This window comes from Canis lupus, chromosome 10 (genome assembly GCF_048164855.1).
Source record: "Canis lupus baileyi chromosome 10, mCanLup2.hap1, whole genome shotgun sequence".
NCBI lineage: Eukaryota > Metazoa > Chordata > Mammalia > Carnivora > Canidae > Canis > Canis lupus.
The window spans coordinates 57,163,801-57,188,453 of NC_132847.1; the positions used below are offsets into that span (position 1 = coordinate 57,163,801).

At 50.3% G+C, this 24,653-nt stretch overlaps 1 protein-coding gene across 9 annotated transcripts in view; it reads right to left on the reverse strand.

Moving 5' to 3' along the window:
- CORO2A (coronin 2A) overlaps positions 1 to 24,653 on the reverse strand; it is a 54,796-nt gene that overhangs the window by 16,834 nt on the left and 13,309 nt on the right. For 8 of the 9 annotated variants that reach the window (XM_072842067.1, XM_072842064.1, XM_072842071.1 and 5 more), the window contains one exon: positions 10,018 to 10,218. In XM_072842067.1, the coding sequence (XP_072698168.1) occupies positions 10,018 to 10,218 (201 nt within the window). Of the gene's footprint in view, positions 1 to 10,017; positions 10,219 to 20,028; positions 20,189 to 24,653 lie in introns of those variants that run through there. The other variant, XM_072842068.1, reaches the window with a different exon arrangement.

Below are 24,653 nucleotides of genomic sequence, written 5' to 3' on the forward strand. Positions count from 1 at the left end.
CAGAGCCCTGCCCTAATTTTGGTCTGGAATTTTTCTGCAAAGATCCGATTGTCAGGCTGGCCTTGGGTGACAGGAGACGAGCTGCCCAGGAGCTGCATTCAGATGGGAGCGGAGACTCGCGTGAGCCACAGACCCAGGAGGGGCTTCAGGGCCGGGCACGGCTCAGATGGGCCAGCACTCCTCCCAGGCGGCCCAAAGCAGAGACCAGCCTCAGACAACTTCTCTTCCTTCTCAGAGAACGAGGGATGGCTGGCTTCCCACCCCCAGCCGGAGCCAGCAGGCTGCTCTGCCTAACAGGGTTTGTGCTGAGATCCGACATTAATAGACATTATTAGCCAGTCTCATGGGCTATTGACTGAGCTGCTAAAAGCCCTGTCATGACAGGGACATTTATAATCAGGAGGCCACTCCCGCCTTTCAGTCCACTAGGCCAGCAGTTAGCCAGGGGACACTCGGGGGAGGAGGGGGGACAGACCTCAGCTGCTAGGGTGGGACAGCTGTGAGGCCACTGCCACAACCCCCAGCGCTCACAGGGGTGCAGCCGTTCCTACAAGAGTGTCGCAGCTTCCAGGGACCTTTCCAACGGCCCAGGGTGGACACGAGGGTGCAGGGGTGGTAGGCACAGGTGCAGGGAGGCTGCACGGTGCAGAAGAGGTTAGGTGGGCAGGCTGACTCTGGCTTCCTGGGGTTGAGTTCCTGCTGCGGCACTCACCACCCTGCGACCTTGGGCAAGTGACTTCAGCTCTCTATGCCTCATTTCCTCATCTACGAAATGGCAACCGTAGTAGGACTTCACAGGGTGTGGGTGATTACACGAGTTCCTACGAGTTCCTATGACAGTGCCTGACAAATGGCAGACTCCCTGGAAATTCACCTGTGTAAGCTCATTAGAGCAAATTACAATGACCCGGTTTTATGGTCATTCAGAATGTTTTGGGGGTGGCCCAGGGATGTACTCAGTGTGAGGCCAAACTGTCCCACAGGGGACTCCCATCTCTCCCTACACAACTGACAGGCGACTGAGCCAGGGCGCCCTCTGTGAATAAAGTGATGCCTAGATGGTACTCCAATGAATGAAGTCGCACATTCTCATGCCTGTAAGGAACAGGTCTGCAAATGTTGCTCTTTAGGAACGAACCATCATTTAAGGAATCCTTTCTGTGCCAGGCCTGTGCCAGGTGCTTTGCTCACATTATTTGATTTACCTCCCAACTACCCCAAGAAGAATCCATATTTACAGTGGGCAGTGGGGGAGCAGAGGGGTTGACAGTCGTGTGCTAAGGGCGGCCGAGCCTGGGGACCTGGGAATATCTCTCTCCTTTCACTGCCTGCTCTTGCCACAGTTATCATTGGCATCAGGCGCCACTTTCATGCAGGACTTCCCTGGAACTGGAAGAGACTTTCTTTTTTTTTTTTTTTTTTTTTTTTTTTTTTTTTTTTTGGAAGAGACTTTCAAACAAAACAAAACAAAACAGAATGCAACATGCCATTCTGGCCCACACCCTGCATTTCTAGAAGGAGAATCTGAGTTTGAAGGGAATAAGTGTGGAAGGCTGAGTTTCAAAATGTGGTCTGGGACAGAGATGGAAGCCTGATGAGGAAGGCAGGATTTGTCTGCAGGCAGCAGGGACCTCTGGGAGGGGACGGAGCAGGGGAGGGACGTGGTCAGACACAGGCTTGAGAAACTCAGTCTGGGTCTCTGGTGGCTCTTCTGCAGGCTCCTGGAGGCCACAGTGTCGGCCTGGTCCCCTCCAACCTGGTCCACTCCCCAGGCGCATCCCCAGGGCTCTATCTCCCCTTACGTTCATCTCTCCCCAACCTCCACACCTCACAGCAAAGTCTACCCTGTGCACCCCCCAAGGGTGGTTCTGCTGCAGGCGGGGCCCCAGGCTCCAGGTGAGCCCAACTCCAGACCTTCCTGCCTTCCTGCAGTTGCTTCTTTTGTTCCCTGAGCACAGCCCTTATTGCCCAGGCTGCAGGAGCCTCCCTCCAAACAGGCCGGCCCTGGGTCACAGTGAGAAGAAGGAAGTTGCCTGCAGAGTCACCTAGCACCTGAGGCAGCCTGGCCCTTCCTTTTTTTTTTTTTTTTTTTTTTTTTTTAAGATTTTATTTATTTATTCATGAGAGAAACAGAGAGGCAGAGACACACAGGCAGAGAGAGAAGCAGGCTCCCTGCAGGGAGCCCAATGTAGGACTCAATCCCAGGACCCCAGGATCACCACCAGAGCCAAAGGCAGACGCTCAACCACTGAGCCACCCAGGTGTCCCCAGCCTGGGCCTTCTGAGAACTTCCAGGGCACTGTGTGAGGCCAGGCACTTTCCGACACTGAGGCTCCTATATACATTCCATTAAATAATTAGCCAGCTTGTCCCTCCCTTCCTTCTGGGGGCACTAACTTATTGATACCTTTCTGTGCCTGGCTGGGATGTAATCCCTGGTAGCCCACAGGGAACCCCTCTAAACCAGAGCCCAAACCAAGAAGCCAAAAGCAGGTCAGTGAAACAAGAGCGAGGCCCCATGGCCACACCCAGGTCCGGGCCACATTCTGGTCTTCACCCTCAGGGCTCAGGATCCTTTGGAAAGTCGTCTCCCTGAGCCTCAGCAGCCTCACCTGCAGGATGGGGAAATCCTTCCTACAGAAGGGGCTAAGGAAGGCATGGCATAAGCACCTTCCCAGGTTGCCACACGAGAAAGGGCCCTGCAGGCCTGTCTGCTGGGAAGTGGCCCACTGCAGTGCACCGTGGGGGTTACACAAGAAAATATCAACCAAATGCAATGCGTGCTCCTTTCTGGACCCCGATGCAAAAGAACCAAGTATAAAGAGGCATTTATGACGCAATCAGAGATATTTCCACCTGCATTTGGTGGGAAACAGGTGACACAGAAGCTACTGCCAGTGTTGCCATCCTGGCCTTGCGGTTGTATCAGAAAATGTCCCAAGTTTTTAGAATTGCACGCTGAAGTTTATGGGGGTAAAAAGACAAAATGTCCAGGATTTGCTTTAAAATATTTTAGGAAGGGATGCCTGGGTGGCTCAGTCTGTTGAGCACTTGACTCTTGATTTCAGGTGGTGATCCTAGGGTCATGGGATCATGGGATCGAGCCCCAGGAGCCCCATGTCCTGCTCCGCGTGGCATCTGCTTTTGAGATTCTCTCCTCTCCCTCTGCCCCTCCCCACCTGCTATCACATGCTATAAATAAATAAATAAATAAATAAATAAATAAATAAATAAATAAAAAAAATCTTTTAAAAATACTTCAGAGGGCAAAAAAAGGATGAATGAGGCAAGAGTGGCAAAGCCTTGGAAATTCTAGAATCTGGGTATAAAAAGAGTTCAGAGTATTGTTTTTATCTGCTTTTGTGTTTGAAATCCTTTTATTAATTACAAAAACAACAACAACAACAACAACAACAACAAAAAAAACAGATTAGAGCCCCGCTACTGAAAACGCAGTTTGCAAACCAGCAGCATCAGCATCACCTGGGACTAGGAATGCCAGAAATTGATGAATAAAAATACAGGATGTGTGAATTTCAGATAAATGACAAATAATTTTTTCAGTGTAAGTACACTCCATGCAATATTTTACTTATACTAAAAAATAGCTTGGGTGTTTCTTATGAAACTAAACATGTAAAACTCCTTTAGGATTCAGTGATTTGCACTCATGGGCATATACCCAGAGAAACGGAGACTTACTTCCGTTCACACAGAAACTTATACGTAAATGTGTATAGCAGCTTTATTCCTAACAGCCCCAAACTGGAAACTATCACGTTTTGGCTTTCAGTGGGTGACCGGTTAAACGGATGGTGTGCCTCCAAACCACACAATACTACTCAGCGATAATAAAACAAGAATGAGCTATTGATCCACACCAACAAGCTGGATAGATTTCCAGGGAGTTATGCTGAGTGCCAAAGTCAAGCCCCAAAGGTTACATGCTGTATGGTTCCATTTATGTGACATTCTTAAAATGGCACAAGGATAGGGGCCCCTGGGTGGCTCAGTGGGTTAAGCCTCTGCCTTTGGCTCAGGTCATGATCTCAGGGTTCTGGGATCGAGTCCCGCATGGGGCTCCTTGCTCAGCAGGGAACCTGCTTCTTCCTCTCCCTCTGTTACTTCTCCTGCTGTGTGCATGCTCTCTCTCGCTCTCTCTCTCTCCCTGTCAAATAAATGAATAAAATCTTTTTTAAAAAATGGCACAAGGATAGAAAAAGAGAGATTAGTGGTTGTCAGGGGTTATGGAGAGGGTGGAGGTGGAGGGAAATGGCTAGAGCAGCACGAGGGATCTTTGGGGTGGTGGCAATGTTCTGCATCTAGACTGAACCTATGCCAATATCCTGGTTTTGGTCCTGTACCCTAGTCGTGTGCAAGATGTTACCGCTGGGGGGAACTGGGTGAAGGGTACACAGAATCTCTGTGTGTTATTTCTTACAATTTACAATTGCATGTGAATCTACAATGATCTCAAAACAAAAAAGTTTCATGACAAAGAAAAACTAAGCGAAAAAAGTTATTTGGTGCTTATTTGATATTCAGGTTTAACTGGGCATCCTGTTTTATCCGGCAACTCTGGAGCTTGTTGCAATGCAAGCTCCGCAGCCCCACTTCTGACCCACTGAGTCAGAATCTGTGTTCTGACACTCAGGTGTGAGCTCTGATTAGTGGCTTCCAGCTCCAGTTGTGCTTGGATTTGTGGGAGTCTGTGGTGGTAGCAATTAACAGGTGCCCTTGAGCTGTTTATGATATTTCAAAAAGCCCAAAGAGAATCACACATTTTACCTAGGATCAGGCTGTACAGTGTGACTGTGCAGGCTTCCCACTGGACTCAGAATATTCCGAGTCAGGACTGACCTTCAAGACTTTTCCAGTCCCAGCCCTGCCCCCTCTTCTGACCTTACCTCCCATGTCTCTTGCCCTGATGACAATTTGTACCAATTTGTGTTTCAAACACACCAAACCCAGGGCCCACACTGAAGCCATTCTCACCTCAGGGCCTTTGCAGTTGCTATTACACTCTGCCTCTAGAGCTTCAAGGGGATCTCTGCTCAAATGTTGCCTCCTCAGGAAGGCCTCCTCTGATCATCCTGTCTTTCTAAACTAAGTCCACTCTCCCCACCCACGTCCATACTCCATCATATCAAAGCAACTTATTTTCTTAAATCATTTGTTAGTAACTATTTATACTTGGTAGTTGATTGAGTTAGAAACTGTGACAGTTCTGAAAGAGGCTGAGTAATACAAATCTGAAAAATACATTAATTATTTAATTAATTAAGAATACTGTCTGTTCAGTGGATAGAATCTTTTAAATGCAACCTAAAGCTTGGGAGAAACAAAAAGCCAAATGGGTCATCTCTAGGGGACCTTTGAGCTCTGACCCTCAAGTCTTTTCATAAATCCCATTTTGCATTTGTCCCTCCCCAACCTGAAAAAATTCAGCTTTAGAATAGTTTATACATCTTACCCTGGCATTCAAGGCCCTTCTCATCTGGCCCCAATCCATTTCCCCAGAGAATTTCCCTTCCTTCCCCCCTTCAACACAGAGTGTTCATCTGTTCTGGCCAGATTGTTCTCTGCACTACTGCCTGCGCATATGTACAGTCTCACCTGCAGGCTTTGCTGGTGCCATTCCCTTTGCCAATGATGCTCTCCTTATTCATGTGAATGAACAATCATTGGGTATTTTGTTCAGTCAATGAAAATTTATGAGCACCAATTACATGCCCAAAATGTTATCTATATACAGGTAAATAAAGTACCGGTTTTCTTCCCCACCCCCAACTATTCCAAGTACATTGGAAGGTACTAGCAGAGTGGCTCAGTGGTTGAATGTCTACCTTTGGCTCAGGTCGTGATCCTGGGGTCCTGGGATCAAGTTCTGCATCGGGCTCCCCACGGGGAGCCTGCTTCTCTCTCTGCCTACATCTCTGCCTCTCTCTGTGTGTTTCTCATGAATAAATAAATAAAATCTTTAAGAAAAAACAAAAAAGAGGTACTAGCAGAAGAACATAAATAACTCTAATGCAAAGTAATTAGGGTATGGATGGTATCCTAAAAAAGGAATATGCTGTGGAATATATCCTAAAAAGGAGAATATTGTGGAGATTTGGGAGAGGGAGAAAGGCTATTCATGAACATGGTACAGATTTCCATTTTCTTAGGTCATCTTTAACATTGGTCTTTCAATAATGCTCTGTAATTTTCTCCTTTCAAGCCTTGTTTATTCCTATATCTCCAATCTTGTTATTCCACTGCAAAATGTTTACATATTCTAGTGTTAGGTATATAAAAATGCAATTGATTTTTGTATTCTGATTTTTTTTTTATCCAGCCACCTTTCAAAGTCCCTTATTATTTTTGTAATAACTTGACCACATGTTCTTTTGGGCTTCTATGTAGGCAATCATATCTATAAATAAGAGTGGTTTTATGCCTTCCTTTTCAATCCTTACACCTTTAACTTATTTTTCAGCCCTATGGTACAGTCCATGACCTTGAATTCATTACTGATTTTGAAGGGCTGTTTCTAACATTCCATCTTTATGAATGTTTGCACCATATTAACAAAGAGATCAAATATCACCAATATTACCAATAATGGGACAAAGTGACAATATGTGTCACATGATATAATGAGCTGAAGGTACAACATCATTTGTTTAACATTCTTGCCCAAAACGTATAATATGCACCTAATCATGAGAAAAAAATAAAAAATCCAAATTTTAAAATGTTCTACAAAATATTTTTTCTTTACCCACTTAAAAAACGTCCGTATCATGAAATAGACTAGGAGATTTGACAACTAAATATAATGAATGATCTGGAGTTGGATTCTGGATCAGAAAGAAAATTTCAGCACATACACATATGGAGAGAAAGACATACAAGATATAAAAAGAAAATCTAGCAGAATGTTAACAATGGGTGAATCTAAATAAAAGGTTTTAAAACTTCTGTTTCTTAGGTTAGTGAAATTCTTTTTTCTGAGTTTGCTAAGAATCTGTATCATGAATGGGTATTGAGCTTTATCAAATGCTTTTTCCTGTATTAACAAAGATGACCATATGGTTTTCTCCTTTCATTTGTTACTATAATGATTTACATTTATAGATTTATTAATATTAGGTTCTCTTGAATTTCTGGAATAAATCCAACTTGGTTAGAATATATCTTTTTTAAAAAATTCACTGCTAGATTCAGTTTGCTAGCCATTTTGTATACATCTTGAGACTGTCATTTTCCTTTCTTGCTCTGTCCTCATCTGGTTTTGCAATCAAGGTTACACTGGCTTTTAGAATGAGGAGGGGAACAGTCCCTCTTTTCTTATTCTCTAGAAATGTTTGCAAAAGACTGAAATAATCAGTTCCTTGGAAGTTATATAGAAACTGCCTGTAAAACCACATAAACGTTGCATCATCTTTATATGTGTTTGTATGAAATGTGGCATATAAAAAAAGGGCATAAAATGTAAGTGTTTGGCTAAATGAATTGCTGGAAAATAAATTACCCATATATCTGCCACCCTCTCAGGTTAAGACATGAACTATTACCAACACAAAGGAGACCCCCCCCCCCCACCATGGGACACTTTCCAATCATAACTTCTCCCCCTCCCTCAGGGGGCGATAATCATCCCGGTTCTCCTGGTAGTCCCTCACTTGCTCTTCCTTAAAATTTTTCTACTTATTTATACATCCCTTAAGGTAGAGCTCAATGTAGTCTGTATCTATCTTTAGGTGAATGGAGTGAGACAGTTTGTCATTTGTTTGGTATCTTTCCCTCAAAATTGTCATTAAGACTCATCCATGTTAGGGCGCCTGGGTGTGCAGTTGGTTGAGCATCTGACTTTTGGTTTCTGCTCAGGTCATGATCTCAGCATCATGAGATCAAGCCCCACATGGGGCTCCACACTCAGCAGGGAGTCTGCTTGAAATTCTCTCTCCCTCTCCCTCTGCCCCTCCCCTTTCTCTCGCTCTCTCTCAAATAAATAAATACATCTTTAAAAAAAGAGTCATCCGTGTTGTGGTATGTATGTATATATACTTTGTTCCTTTTCATGGTTATATATATTCCATAGTATGGACATATCATAATTGATTTATATAATTCTTGGACATTTGAGTTTTTGCAGTTTTATGACAATATGAACAACACTCCTATGCACATTGTTGTATTTGTGTTCTGGTGCACATAAACACATTGCATTGCGTGGACTATACCTAGTAGTGGGATATCTGGGTCATGGGGTATGTGTATGTTCCTCTAAACTGTCACAGTTTGTTCCAAAACACGTGAGGCAGTTTACCTCATCACCAGAAGTGCCTGAGAGTTTACATTGCTCTGTATCCTCACCACCACTTACTATGGTTAGATCTTTCCATTTTTGCCAATCTGGTGGTTGTGGTGCTATCTTATTGCAGTCTACTGCTGAGATACTCCTTTATTCATTCATTCATTCATTCATTTATTTATTTATTTATTTATTTATTTATTTATTTATTTATGATAGTCACACAGAGAGAGAGAGAGGCAGAGACATAGGCAGAGGGAGAAGCAGACTCCATGCCCTGGGAGCCCTACGTGGGATTCGATCCCGGGTCTCCAGGATCGCACCCTGGGCCAAAGGCAGGCGCCAAACTGCTGCACCACCCAGGATCCCCTGCTGAGATACTCCTGAATGAGAGCTTAAAATTTAGCTTTTGCTATTGCTTTCTTTCTTTTTTTTTTTTTTTTAATTTTTATTTATTTATGATAGAGAGAGAGAGAGAGAGGCAGAGACATAGGCAGGCTCCATGCACCAGGAGCCCGACGTGGGATTCGATCCCGGGTCTCCAGGATCGCGCCCTGGGCCAAAGGCAGGCGCCAAACCGCTGCGCCACCCAGGGATCCCTTGCTATTGCTTTCTAATTCAATTCCATTTGGATAGGAAACCTAGTCTCTGAGATTCCATTTTGTATTATGATCTTAACTTCTGAAGTCCTTTGTTGGAGCAGCAGGGGGGGTGGGGCATGGCTAAGTAGGCTGTTTGTTGTTTCAGCTGACTCTTATTCATGGGAGCTCACATGCCTGGTGATCTCAGATTATGAATTTCCCCGATCTTACTCTGCGGGAGTCCTGTCCACATGGGGGATGCTTTCCTCTGGAGAAACTTCCCATCTGCCTCTGCTAAGAACCAGAGGTGCTACCAGCTGGGATCCCTTGAGCCCCTTTGGAGGTTCTGCTTTGAGCCAACTCAGGCTTGGTATCCTGAAAAGGTCTGCTCTTAGGTTAAGCTATATGAAACTACCACTTTTGGGTTAAAAAACTTTTTTTTTTTTTTTTTAAGATTTATTTCTCTGACAGAGAAAGAGGGCACAAGCAGGGGGAACAGCAAAGGGAGACAGAGAAGCAGACTCCCCGGCCCTGAGCAGGGAGCCTGAAGTAGGGCTTGATCCCAGGACCCTGGGATCATGACCTGAGCCGAAGGCAGATGCTTAACTGACTGAGCCACGCAGGCGCCCCCAAAACTGTTAAATATCAGCAAATGCATATGGTCTAACCTATACTGTTAACATCTGCCTGCAGGACAAGTTGCTTCCTTCTGCTTGCTCACTGCTTCCGTCTCCCCAGTTAGATTTTTGACTCCAGATTTGTTTCTTTTTGTTGGGGCGGGCAGGTCGCTTTGGTGATGTCCCCAATGCCTTGCGAGCCCAGCAATGCATTACCAATTATATTTTATTCAGGAGTGAGTTATTTTGCAGTGGGATGGAGGGGAGGTCTTAGGAGTAGCTAGGCAACTGCTAGAAGCAGAAATCCCAGGATAGGTATTTGTTTTTTCCCAATGAGGAAACCAAGGCTCAAAGAAGTGAAAGGACTCAGGTCACATGGCTGGTAAGAGACAGGGATGGGATGTGAAGCCACATGTGAGACCAGACACCCAGGCTGCTTCTACTCCCCCTCTTTCTGGCGCGGCCTCCAGAGGGCTGTTTGGGGTGTTGAGGCTCAGCAGGGGCATGAACTCCTTACCTGATGCAGGGGAATGACGAAGAAGGCCCCCCCGCAGGAGCACTCAGTCACCACTGCAATGAAATAGGGGTTCACAGCGCAGAAGTGATTGTCCTGGACGCTGTGGGTGATGGGCACCGAGTCGTAGCAGTTCTCCTTGCTGGCTGGTTTGCCAAAGACGTGGCGGAACTTGGAGCTCCGGTACTGGGGATGCCATGACATCTGCGGGGAACAAACAGGACAAGAGGGGCATGAGATTCCCTGGCATGATAGCGGGACCCTCGGGGAGTTCACCTTGAGGGGGCAGGACCAGGGCAGCGGTCGGTTCTATATGCATGGTGCACTATCAAGGACACCCCAACAAACAGGCTGTAATTGTGGCTCCTTCTATGGATCTGGCGAGAGAGTGCAGGATCATCACTGACCTGTTTTCTTGTCATCCCTTCAAGTATTCAACACAAAAGGCACAAACACTAGAGAGAAAAACTCACATCTCCTCCCTATCTGCCCACCCCACTCAGCCCAGCTATGTGGGTCACATTGTGTCCTCTGGAGCCAGCCTGTCTGGCTGGGCTCCAGTTCCAGCTCTGCCTCAAGTGACTGGGTGGGCAAGTGACTTAAGTTCTGAAGCCTCAGTTTTCTCATCTGTAAAATGGGGATCACAAAATCTTCTGTTTCATAGACTTGTCATGAGGACTAAATTATAGGTCCCTTGATCTACAGTCATAATTACTACCACTATTATTATCCAGGCATCTCGAGCTTCCCTAGCTCCTTATTCAGCCCAGTGCCTGGCACTAGGGGTTTGGAGAGCATAAGCATGAGCCCAGCCTTACAGGAGTGAAGAATCCTATGAGTGAGGCCACTAGGGGAAGGTGGGCCCCTGGCACCCAGTGTATTATAGATAATAATAAAGGTTTGTACATGGCAGTCGGGGAGGGCTTCCCAGAGGAAGTGACATGTGAGCTATAATTGGAAGGATGAGTAGGAATTGGCCATGTTGGCAGGACAAAGGTAAGATGGGGGGAAGATGTTCCAGGCAGATGGAACAGCCTGAACAAAGGCCCTGAGAGAGAAGCAAATGTGGAATGTTTGGGAAATTACATGTGATTTAGTTAGATTAGCAAGAAGATGTTAAAAAGAAAAAATATATATATATGTATATATATATACCCATACAGTTATGTAAATGCGATGATGTGAGTGAAGAGAACACAAGCTGGAGGGAAGGCAGGGCTAGATCATAAATGGTAGAAGAGGGTCTTCACCCTATGATTGGTCAAACACATGATACCATGTGGCTTCTCAGCCCTGTTGCTGCCCAGGTCAAACCCTGATCCTGGCCTCTGACCCTATCGGGCCTGCCCATCCATGCTCCTCATCTAGGCCAGAGAGATCTTCTGGACACCAAGCCTGGCTGTATTCTTCACCCCACCCCCAAACACACACCTGAGATCACCCTTGGGACACTCTTGATTCACTGCTGCCCTGTAGGAGCAAGGGCAAACCCAGCCTGGATTCAAGGCCTTCCAGTGGGGTCCCCCCCACTAATATTCCAAGATTCACCTTTTCTTGCTCATCTTTTAAAATGTACTTTCCAGGGGATCCCTGGGTGGCGCAGCGGTTTGGCGCCTGCCTTTGGCCCAGGGCGCGATCCTGGAGACCCGGGATCGAGTCCCACGTCGGGCTCCCGGTGCATGGAGCCTGCTTCTCCCTCTGCCTGTGTCTCTGCCTCCCTCTCCCTCTGTCTCTCATGAATGAATGAATAAATAAATAAATAAAAGCTTTTAAAAAAAAAAAAAAATAAATAAAATGTACTTTCCAGATCAAGAAGCTTCTAGCTTCTCTGGTACCTGCTCTTGCATTTCCAGTCCTCTGGGCCTTCGCCCTTGCCTTCCCCTCTGCTTGGCCTGCCCTTTCCAGCCCCGTAATCCCTGCATCTATCTCCACAAGCACAAACCCTCCCTTCTCCAGCTCCCAGGCCCCTCCTCCAGAGTCTTTCCTGACACTTCAAGTAGCAGAGCTCTCTCCTCTCCTCCCTCTGCCCTCACCAGCCTGTCCCCTCCCTGCCCTCAGGCCTCTGACCCAGCTGGTGCCTCTGATTCCCGAGTCTGGTCAGGAACCTGCTTGCAGCTTCCTCAGAGAAAGGCCTGGGGCTCTGCTGTGGAAGTGCCTGGCACAGAGCTCTGCCCACCCCAGACCCTAGGAATTTCCCAAGGGCAGGCATGTTGGGCTGGGCACCCACAGTGTCAGGATAAAGAGGGCACTTGCTTTGTGCTCAGTTCAAAGTCACAAGATTAGACTGTTGACCTCAAGAGGTCACAGTGATCGGGGTCCGACCCAGGAGCCAAACCCTCTACAAGAAACCCACCAGCCTCCTGGGACAGGTCTGTCCCATGAAGCTCAGATGTTTCAATTCACCTTTTGGGAGCTGCATTTGCCAGAGCTACAGGAAGTGGCACAAATGTAGGGACAGACTGACTAATTAATGTCCGTCTGATCCCAGAAAGGATATAAGAAGCCTTACAGAAATGGAGAGCACACAAGATAGAAGCAAATGGGAAAGCCATGGTGAGGAAATGGGGTCAGAGAGAAAATGCAGGAACAAAGAGATCGTCTGATATTCCAGGGGGTGGGGGGACTAAGCTACTGAATGTGTGCTGTCAGGCCCTCCACACAGTGGAGGTGCACCTAGACTTGGGTCTGAGCTTCCTAGTGGCCAGTTCAATAAGGGAAACAGAATCACAAAGGGGATTTAGTCGTTGTGTGTAAGATACAAGCTATCACTTGCTAGGGAGCTGCCCATCTTTTCTTTACTCTGGGTCCTGAGGGAAATGGGTCTGGGGGTGGGGGTCTTAGAAAAAAAAAACAGTAAAGACCAAGAGGTCCTAGGGTCTTGGTAATTAGATGGCAGGTGAGGAGCTGCCTTGGGCTGGGGCTGAGGTAGGAAAGGAGGGGGCAAGTCAGCAGGCTCAGCCCCAGGGCCCCCCAGCTCTGCCTCACTTTCAGCAGCGGCAATGGTGTGGGGGGGCACCTGTCTGTGGGCAGTGGTGATGCCCATCAGACATTCCATGGCTCCCCTCATGTTCCAGCCTCCTTGCCTTTGGGCAACCCCAGTACGAGCTCTAGCCAAAGGATCAGGGGCAGCTGCGATGTGTGCCCCTTCCGGGCTGAAGCATGTAAGCCCTGCCTGTGACCCTCCAGAACTCTCATCCGTGGCCAAAGGGATGAGAAGGCCACGTGTTCTGGATGATGGGGCTTGCATCATCCCGGGCCTCCAAGAGATGGTGTGGAACAGAGGACCTCCCCTCCCGACACGATGGACAGGGAAGTAAACTTGCAGAGCGAACCGCTGAGCAAGTGGGGCTGTTTGTCACAGAGGATAGCCTATCCATCCTGACTGACGCACTGCCCGGTGCAGCCGCAACCGGCAGACGGGCAATGGCTGGAGCACAGGAGCGTGCGGGCGAGTGGGCAGGGGGGCAGGACCCAGACCAACCTGGAGCCGGGTGCAAGAACTTCAAACGCTGAGGGCAACAGGGAGCTGTTGCAGGGATTAAAACCGAGCTCACTTTTATTTTTTATTTTTTTAAAGATTTATTTATTTTTATTTATGATAGTCACAGAGAGAGAGAGAAAAAGAGGCAGAGACACAGGCGGAGGGAGAAGCAGGCTCCATGCCGGGAGCCCGACGTGGGACTCGATCCCGGGACTCCAGGATCGCGCCCCGGGCCAAAGGCAGGCACTAAACCGCCGAGCCACCCCGAGCTCACTTTTAGGTGGAGTCCCTTGATTGCCAAGAGCAAGACTGCACAGAACAGGTGAGAGGTGAGAATCACCTGGGGGAAGGAGGGCAGAGGGGAGAGAGGAGGGGGGACGAGGCAGTGAGACGCCAAGGAGGGGGAAAAGCCAGCGTCCGTGTCAAGTGCCGTGGGCCGTGGGGTAAGAGGGCAGGTCGTGGCTGCAGAGACCAGCATGACCCGAGCAGCATCAACACTCCTGGCCACTCCGGCCACCCCCCGTGCTTTCTCCCTTCACGGCCTGGGGCCTGACCCCACACCTGATGGGTGGCTCTCAGCCCGGGGTCAGGGTCAGGAGGCCCCCGGAGGCCTGGTCGGTGACTCCTTCAGCTCAGTCACTCCACGCCAATAACAGCTCACAGTTTTGGGGGGCTCGCTATGTGCCAGGTGCCCTTGTCAGTGCTTGCCCTGTATCAACTTACCAGGTGGGGGCTACTTTGCTCCGTTACAGATGGGGGGCTTGAGGCGGAGAAGCGAAGCTACCCACCCGAGGTCACACAGCCAGTGAGATGTGGGGCTGTGGAGCTGGGGGCCGAGCCCAGCCCTGCCTCGAGAGCCTCCAGCTCCAGGTTCTCTCAGGTGACAACCATGGTGAAGCCTCGTTCACACCCAGCACACGCTCCATCTCACCTTAGCCCTAAAGGGAGGGAGGCATCATGACCACTACACCCCTACTTTACAGAAAAGTAAAACGAGGCTCAGGAAACGAAGTGGACACCTTCCAGAGAGAGGGCTGTCTGGAGCGCCTGGGAGGCTCAGTCAATGAAGTGTCTCTTTGGCTCAGGTCATGATCTCAGGGTTTTGGGATCGAGTCCCACATTGGGCTCCCTGATTAGTGGGGAGTCTGCTTTTCCCTCTGCCCCTCCCCCTGCTTGTGCTCTCTCTCTCTCTCTCTCTCTCTCTCTCTCTCTCAAGTAATATATATAAAGAAAGAGGGTGGAGGCTGTTGGCCTCCACTGATGAGGCCAACAGTTGCATAAAAGTGACAGAAAACGAAAACTGTCTCAGTGACTTTCTGTCCTCTTGCCCCCAACTCCACTCCTAACTCGGCCCCACCCTACCCTGCCCTAGCATCTTATCTCCCCTGCCAAAGTTCTTCCAGACCTGTTGCTGAGGAAGCAAATTTACAGGAGTGGGGAATAGGGCCAAGCCAGGCAGGCCTTTTCTCCCTCTGTACGTGGTAAAGGAATATGCACACATATATGTGGGTGAAGTTTGTGCAAATGTTGTGTGCACTCTGTGTGCAAGTCTGTGCATGAGCACTGCAATCATCATCTGGGCCCGTGTACTCCTGTGGGTGTGCACGCACCCCTGTGTGCATCTGTGCGTGCACGTGTGTATCCGTGCATGCATGAGCTTAAGGAGTCAGCGTTTCAGAGAACAGGAGCTTTGTTTCTCCCACAAGCAGGCACTTGCCTGGAACTTCACACTGCAATGGGGCCTTGGCATGGTGAGGGCCCTCGCCCATGGGCTGGGCCAGAACGGCCGATCTGGGCCAGGTTTATCCCACGCCAGCAGTCGTATCCTGCCCCGTGCCATCCAGCTGGGCCCACATCAAAGTCACAGCATGCCTTCTGAGGCGTGGCAGGTCAGCCCGCTGGGGCACGAAGTAGGGGGTGGCATGGCTTCTATGGCTGCTCTCCCATGCGTGTTTAGTGGGCCTGATGCCATGGGATTAGGCTTTGTGGGCTGCAAGCTCCCCACCCTCCCCAAAGATTTAGTCATCTCTGGGTTTAATGTCGCACTGAGTTTATTTCTTAATGCCTGACCGTAGAATGGCTGTCCCATCCCTTCTAGCTCCCCTGCCGGGTAGGTGGAGATTGTTGTTGTCGCATGTGATGAGGGCAAAACTGAGATGCCAGGGAAGTGACTTGACCAAGACCATATTAACAGGAGCAAGGGAGGTGGGGAGCAGAAGCCATGGGTTGACCTGGAGGCCCCTCTTCCTGCTATGTGTTTCTCTCTGGGGTGTGTGTGTGTGTGTGTGTGTGTGTGTGTGTGTGTGTCTGAGGGAGAGAAAGAGAGATACACACAGACACAGAGACTTTCCTGCATGCCCCCAAAGCCTGTCTTCCAGCCCAGCCCTGCATCATTGCAGGACAAGGTTTAGCTGTGGGGTGAATGAAAACCAAACCCAAACTGGGTGTGGTATAAACCAGCATAAAGATTATTCATTAATTGCCTGTTCCTGGCCTCAGGGGAAGCATGACATTACCTAATTTGGTATGAGACGTCAGGGATGGGTAGGGGTCTGGTGCTGCGGGCTACTATCGTCCCTTTGTGAGTCTGTAGTTCCTCATCTAATACTGGCTGTTATATTTTATTTGTTCTCTTAAAACCTGACCTCGTGGCCAGTGAACTGCCCCCATACGTGCCTCGGGAGAAGGTCTACACCTCCTCACTTTGGTCAATGCAGTTAATAGAAGGGAATCAGAACCACAGTTTCCTAAGCTTAAGACATGAAAAAAGACTACCATACAAGTAAAGAACACTCCGAAGGCGAAGGCGAACCACAAAGAGGAGGAGTTAACATGACAAACACCTAATTATGGGTGGGTCCCTCACCTTGACTCCAGTCCTTGACCAACTATTATCCATCTTAGCGCTTATCCTGATCCTGATCTTGGGCTTCAAACTTGACAGGAAAGTTTCTTTCTCTTTCGTCCTGAATCCTTACCAGAACCTCTGATACGCCCCAGAAGGAGGCAGCTATCTGGCTCAGAAAGCAAAGCCCAAGTGAGGTCCAGGCCTCCTGCTGTCAAGACACAGGTCTCTGCTTAACTAGCCATTCCCATGGAGGCTTCCTTTCTCACCAGGCAGAAAGAAGGAACCACAGGTCTTAGCGACTTCCTGCTAGTGAGAATTTTATCCACAGTCCTTTCTGCTCAGGCGAGGCCAGGCCCTGGTTTACTTGCCACTTCTTGGCACTAAGTGACTATTTTTGCCCTCCACCGTGTCTGGAGTGACACGGTGATACGCAGGGACCTGGGCCTCAGGGTCTCACCCCACTGGCTTAGTTTGCTTCCCTCCTTCAAGAAGAAGCAAGATGAAGAGCAAGAAGAGGCCTCTTCACTCTCCACAGAAGCAGGGGACCATCTGTCCTGGTTTGCCTGGCATGTGGGAAGGGAAGTGGCGAGGGGGCAGGATTTCCAGGGCTAAAATAAAGTCCCAGACAAATAGGGCCAAGTTGGGCACCCCACCAACCACAGAGGTCTCCTGAAAACTGTTACCCGATTCACACACAACGATTCTAAGTCACTTGTAACCTTGACTCTGGCAACTTGCTCTAGAATTGACTTCCTAAAAAGCCTCACATCACGAACCAGAGCATAGAATGTTCCGAAACAGAAGAATACCAGGTTTGTAAAGGGAGGGGGATCTGGCTTAATTCAATCAGCAAGCTCCATCTGCTATGGGCTTAGTGCTTATCCTAGACCAGGCCCTGTGTTGGGACCCGGGTGCAGGGCCAGGGCAGGAGCAGTTCAGTCACTGCTATCCATGTGTTTACACCTCTCAGGGAAATGGCTGAGAACAGGACGGCAGGAGATGGCATGATCCCAGACCGCTGAAGCACAGACTGTGGGGCGCGACTCCAAACACCCATGAGAATCAGTTACATCAGATCACTGGGTGTGGGACCCCCGCCCCAGCTCAGTCTGACATGGGGCCCTGTGGCTTCTAAATCAAAGTCAGAATGAAGTAAAAGGAAATAAAATGTACAATGCAGCTCCTCCATCACATTAGCAACATTCCAACATTAGCAACATTCCAAGTGCTCAGTAGCTATTGGGTACCCAGCAGCCACATGTGGCTACTGGGTACCCAATTAACAGCATAATTACAGAGTATGTCCACCACACCTGTGTGACTTTGGGCAGGCTTTTTAAAGATTTTATTTATTTATTTGAGAGAGAGAGAAAGAGAGAGAAAGAGAGAGAGAGAGCATGAACAAGGAGGAGAGAGAGAGAAGCAGGCTCTCTGCTGAGCAGGGAGTCCAACATGGGGCTTGATCTCAGGACCCCCAGGATCATGACCTGAGCCTAAGGCAGATGCCCAACCGACTGGGCCACCCAAGCGCCCTTGGGCAGGTTACTTAATGTGTCTATTTCTTCACCAGAAAAATTGGGCATAGTAACAACTAACAGCTAACTAATGTATGAAGTATGCTCCATGTACTAACTCAATCCTCACAATAATCCCTAAAATACTATTATCACCTCCTTTTTACAGATGAGAAAACGGGGGCCCAGAGAGGTTAAGCAACTTGTTCAAAATCACCACTTGTAAGACAGGTGAGCTGGCATTTGAAGCCAAGCTGTTGAGTCCTGGGTCTCTGCTCCCTCACGGAGCTGCCTGGACAATCAAATAAGATAATCCACACGGCATGTGGAATGATGCTGGGTGCACACTTATTTGCTGTTAAGATTGTCGTGGTCCCATCGTTTACAGGACGCTAAAATTTGATTTAGTATGTGTCAGGTATGTGTTGAGGGCCCAACATTTTGGAGGTCTGAGTAAAAATTCCAAATCAGGAAGTGCAAAGCAGCCCACTGGGCACAGAATTCTGACCCCTGGTGCTTACCACGTTGATGGAGGGAACAGACAAGCATCCATGAAACGCTAACCAATAATCCCTCTTGGTCAAGAAGAATCCGAAGGTTGTATGTGTGCATCTCTGTGGGGGGGCCCTTGGGGTAGAAGCTGGCTGCCTAGCTCAGCCCTGTGATGAGGGGACTGACGCTCTTGCAGGGCCAGGGTGTGAGTAGGTGTGGTGGTGGGCAAGACTGGGGAAGCCCTTTGGTTTCCTCTACTAGCACAGCCCAGGCAGGAGAGCAGGGACACAGCCTCAGGGCAACCCTCCCCCAGGCCTCCAATGCCCAGGCCATATCAGCAGTGGGGGCAGAGGCACCTGCAGCCAGCAAGTAAAAACAGCCCTGTCTCCAGGTTTTCTCTGCCGTGGGCCCTCTTCTCTGTCCCCATCTCCCTTCTTCCAGGTCTCCGGTCCTTCTGGTCTGGCACAGATGCCTCCCCGCAGGCCCACAGGAAATAGAGATTGAGTCAGAGACAAAGCCAAGAAATTCCTCTCTCCTCCTGATGAGATTAGGCCCAAGGGAGGGCCTCCTCCTGACATCTGATGCTGCCCAGAGCCAGGTCCCTGGCACCCAGGAGGGGCAGGGCACCTCCTGTGATAGACGGCCTGACCTCCCCTGCACCACGGCCCCCAACTGTTCTCTCCCCTTCCCTCAAGCCTTGCAAAGTCTGGGCAGCCTTTTCTCTGGGAGACTCCATTTCTCCCCCATCCCAGCCCAGAGCTCCTTTCCTGATCTCTCTCTGACACCATCATTTCCCTTAAGACTCACCACCCTAGGTCCCCTCTGTCCTCAGGGGCAAGCCCTCTGCGGGACTTGGGTTGTGGGGCCCGGCACTCCCCCGGCAGTCTCTCCTCTCCACAAACTCATCCTTTAGCCAAAGTGGTTTATCTGCTCTCCCTTCAAAGCATTGTTTTCCCAGGTGCGTCATCTTTGCTCATGCCCTCTTCTCTCTGCCTCCAAGCAAATCAGCAAACCAGGTAAGGACTTAGCTGGGCTCCTAGGATGCTCCTCTCCCTCCACCGTCCTGGACCCAAGAGAACCACCACCAGGGAGCCACCCCGGAGCACTCTCTAATCCTAGGAGGATGCCCAGGGCAAGGAAAGAGGAGAATCAGGATCAAATCCTGGACCTCCACTTGTCTCTGGGCCTCGCATCTGCATCTGTAAAAGGGTACCCTAATATCTGCCTCACAGAGGCTTGCCGAGGATTGAACAAGATAATGGCTGTAAAACACCTTGCAAGACTCTAGGACCAAGAAAGACCTCGGCCGTGGCTGCTTTCTTCCCCGCTCCGGTCCTGCTGCCCACGTTCCTGCCTGCTTCCCTCTGTCCATTCATCCAGCCACCCACCTATTGGACTGCCGGGTTCTCCCCTCTGCTGTGCCCACTCGTGTCAGATCCCACAGGCAGGTACCCAGGGGGAGACCCACCTGGCTCCTGGATTGGTTCCACTCACGCCACCTGAACCCCCTCTCTGGGCACCAGGAGGACCCCCACCCACCCCCGCCTGGGCCTGTCACTTTCATAGCAGACAAGCCTGCTGCTCAGGTGAGAGAGTCCTGATTCTGACACCAATTTGCTCCATGACCTTGGGCAAATCTCATCCCCCCTCAGGTTTTCTCAGGCAGGTAATACTCTTACCTTGCCCAACTGTTAGGACGGTCCACTGAATGCTCTGCAGCCCACACGCACCAAAACCCGGAACCGTGAGGACGACACAGCTGTCTACCTATCGTCTGTCCCACTCCTCGGAGGGCTGGTGCCCTTGTGGCCTTGCTTCTCTGGAGACACAGAACACAGCTTCTTCCTGTTTATTCCCCTAAATTAGGCCCAGACTAACACTTTACAGAGATTTATTGCCCCACAATCTCCTTATCTCAGAGTTTCAAGAGACAAGGGTCACTGGGGACTTTCTAAAGCCACCACCTTGGAGAGGCTGAAAATCTGAGGTTCCACTTCCTCCTCACCAACCATTCCCCAGTAGAGCTTCTGAATTTGTCTTTGGACCGAGAGGGCCCCTGAGCCCTGGACAGGGAGAGTGCTTGGCTCAGCATTCCCCAGCGACCGGAAGCCCTACAGCTCCACTTCTGAGAATGGGCACCTGCGGGGGGGCCTGCACTCTGTCATCTGTGGGTCCCCACCTCTGGCCAGCAAGTCAGCTTCCACCTTGCCCTGTGGCGGGGAGCTTGGGCCCAGAGTGCCTTCAACCTGCATTACTGGGGCCCTCCCAGAGCCCAGCCTATGCTGGGCACTTATGGGGGACAGGCGAGGATGACGACCGTGGCCGGGGCTGCTGACCCTCAGGGGCTCAGGTTGATGGGAGAGGCGGACGTGTAACCAGCGAGCTCAGTTCAGGGCGAAGGGGACTGAACAGGCTGCAGCAGGAAGGTGGAAATCCTGGGAGTGGGTGAGAGCCTTGGGGCAGGTCTGCTTGAGGCCAGCCTGCAAGGTGAGGTGAAGGGAGGCCCTGCAGGTGGAAGGGGGGTATGGTGGAGGGAGAGGGAGTGAGACACATCCAGGGAACCACGAGGGTCGGGTCTGGCCGGGGCCTGGGCTAGTGCAAGGTTGCCGTGGGGGCCCTGCAGGCTAGGTGCCAGCCCGGGCTCTGATGCTAGCTCAGGACTCGGCTCTTGAGACCACGGGAAGATGTCAAAGTGTGTAACCTGAGGTGTGGCCAGGTGAGGGCTGCCGCAAGGTGGCCCCGGCTATTGGGTACTTAGAATGCTTGGCCGGAGAAAATATTTTCTTTCCTCAACTTTGGGCTTGTATCCAAGGAAGAACTAGGGGGGCGAAGTGGGTTCTGTTCTGTGCCCATTCCAGCTGGCTGGAGAGGGGAGCTGTGGGGCATGGTGAAGAGCTGGAGGAGGAAGATTCTGAGGCCTTCCTTGTCTGTGCTCAGGAGGAAAAGCGTGGGCCTGATGAGGGGGAGAGGGGCAGACCTGGGCTTTGCTGACCAGGAGCCAAGGGCTGACCTGTCTCCACAGGTCTCGGCAACTAGAGATAGCCGTGCAGCCGGAGGCCTGGCTCCTGGGCACATCTCAGCAGCTGGGGTTCCACACCAGAAAAGAGTTTCCTCTTTTCCCTCAACCCATCTCCCTGTGCTAAGAGTCCCCAGATGTGACTGAGGCCTGCCTGCCTGATTCCTGCCTGATTCCTGCCTGATTCCGGGCAGCCGGCATTCCCACTCCACCTCCCAGCTCAGCCCTGCACACCGGGGTGGGGGTGGGTGGGCTGGGGTGGGGGGCTCTGGGCAGCTCCTTCTTGCTTCTCCCTCCCCCGCTTAGGAACGTGGACACAATGCTCAGCCTTAATCAATGCTTTACCTAGTGGCTGCAACAGCGACCCCCGGGAGGACGGCGAGGCTACTGCCTCCCCATTTCCAGCCTCCCAGAGCTGCCCCCCCTTCCCACCCCGAATCATTTGTTCAGACTGGGCCTGTGGGCCAAGCAGGGCAGGAGGCCCAGCAGAGGCTGAGGAGTACAGGAAAGATGTCAGCGCTCCAGGCTGAAGAGGCCCTTCTGGCCCAAGCCTGAGCCTCTGCCAGGACTGGTGACAATATCTCATTTACATTTTGCGGGAAGCTTTCCAACCCCAGGTCTCAACCTGAGAGGGCACCAGAATCACCCACAAGGCTCATTAGCTCCCAGATTGCGGGGCCTACCCTACACTTTCTGATTTAGCAAGTCAGTAGTGGGGTCCGAGAACCTGCATCTCTAACAAGTTCCCAGGTGACGATGGTGCCGTTGATCTCGGGACCACCCTGAGCCACAGCTCTGCACCCCCGCTCTATGATTTGCAGAGTCCTTCCTGTCGCCCGCTCGGTTTAGGTTTCACGTCCACCCTGGGGTGGGGAGAGTTACCTCCGTCTAACGGACGTGGCGGGCCGTGCTCAGCTCCGAGCAACAGAGTCACTTTTCCGAGGTTACACAACTGCTAGGCGGCAGGAACCTGTCCTCCAAAAGCTCCAAGAGCACGCAACCACTTCCTAACTTGGGGCCGCTTGGGGCTGTGCTGCTTGCCATTCTATCCCCCAAACAGTCTCAATATATAAACATGGGCTCAGGCCAGCCCTGGAGAAGCAGGCGGGTGTTCGGATGCCAGCCTCACTGTCCACACGGCAGGTGTCCAGGCCAGGTGGCCAAGACACAGGCTTCAGGTCAGAGGCCCAAATATAAACCCAGACTCACCTTCTGCAGATCTTGGAACCACATGGGCACCTACCACTTACCAGGTTGCTATGCAACAGGGCCAAGGCTGAACACAGCAGCTAGCCTGGCACGCAGCGAGACCTCAGTTAGCGGCAGTAACCAGTGAGGGATTTGGAGAAAGATACTAAACCTTTCTATGCCTCGGTTTTCTCATCTGTAAACTGAGGTCAACAACAGAACCTAACCTGCAGGCAAATTGTAAGGATTCAATGAGTTTGTTAACTCAAAGCAATGCCTGGCAGGGGGGGAGCTTCTACACATCGTGGTCCTTTTTGTCAAGCATGATAACTTCAGCCCCGAACGCACATCTTTAATTCATACATGTCAGCAAAAGCATTAAAGAAGAGAACAGGCTACTGTGAGATCAAAATTTCAAAATCATGGTGCTGCTGGTTGTACAGTCGTGCGAATGGACCCCATGGCACAGAACTAAAAGTGGTGACAATGGTAAATTTTATGTTATGCACATTTTGTCACAGTAAAAACGGAAGAAAGGAGCTAGCAGCACCTAGGCATCACGGCCCCCTTAGGCAGGCTCCACCTCTGCTTCTGCTCCCCCTTCCAATCCCCCTTTACTCCTGGCTAGTCAGGGGCTCCCCTGCCTATGCCTCCCTCAGACAGAAGGGGCGCCTGGGGTGAGCACCCTCACGACTTTTCCGGGCACTGTTGGGAGGGCCGGGAGGGCCCTTCCCTGGACAGAGGGATGACTCCTCCCATCCATCTCCCTCTGGCTTGCTGCCCCTCTGTGGAGCAGGCTCTGGCTGCTTCTGGCGAAGGAACAGCCCCTTTGGGAGCAGTGTCTGCTCACATGGACTCCCACTGGGCTCAGCTGGGAGCCCTGCTCTATGCAGGGAAGGTACATCGATGTTCTGAGACCAGGGGCCCGGCTCCACTCTGCTTGGCCCCCATTTGCTGTGTGACCCTGCTCAAGTCATTGTCCATCTCTGGGCCCCAGGCCCCATCTGTACAATGGGAATGTGCACCTCTGTGCGCCAGCCTCCTGAGGCTTTAGGGAGGCTCTGAAGGGAGAATGGAGGCAGATGTGCTTTGTTTCTTTATTCTGTGACCACATGGAGACACAGCAGAGAAGGTTACAGACACAACCAGGGCCCACCTGCAGGCCTCAGACACCAGTTTCACCACACCCTCTGGCTTATCACCTTGGGCTGGCTAGCCAACCTCTCCGGGCTTCGGGTCTTGTCATCCTAAAATAGTAAACGAGTTCATATATGACAAGCACTTAGAACACTGCCTGGTACATGGCAAATCCAAGGCAAATTCAAAATAAATAATAATAGTAACTTCTACTGAGTACTCACTGTGAACTAGGCACTGCTCTATGGTATGTAACTATATTAATGGATTGAAATGAACATTTAGCAAAAATGCATAAGGTGAACGGGGCTTGGAGATCAAACCACAAGCACAAAGTGTCCATGTCCTTTCTTTCTCTTCCAAGCGGCAATACTTAAAGATCTAAAGATTTACGGGTGGAGTGGATCGTCTGTGCTGGGAGGCACCCAAACTCCCTTAACGGGTAGGCAACAGAGAAAGCCTTGCGCTCCTCCCCCCCTTCATGCTGATTTAGAGTCTAAAGCTCTAATTCTTATCTAATCTAATTCTCAGCCAGACACACTAACTCCCTCTCCCAAATGATCTTATTACATCTGGGGCAAAAAAAAAAAAAAAAAAGAAAGAAAGAAAGAAAAAGAAAAAACAACAAAAAAACAGAACAAATGCTTCAAGACTGCCCAGGGTCAGGGCCCCAGGTGGGCATCCAGCCCAGCTTCCTGTCCTCCTTTCCACGCCACTCTGAAAAGTCTGAGGGTCTTGGCTTATATCAGTCTAGTGGTGGGAAGCTCACTCCTTCTGGGGGACAGAGCAGCTCAGCTGTCAGACTTCCTCCTTCTACTGAGCAGAAATCCACACTTCCCCTCCTGCCCTGCCTCCACCCCTCGTCCCTAGAGCCTCACCACCGCATCCACTGCCCCTGCCACCCCACAAACCTTCAGAGATCTGAGGTCCCTGACCCCATGCCCCTGCCATCGATCCACTCAG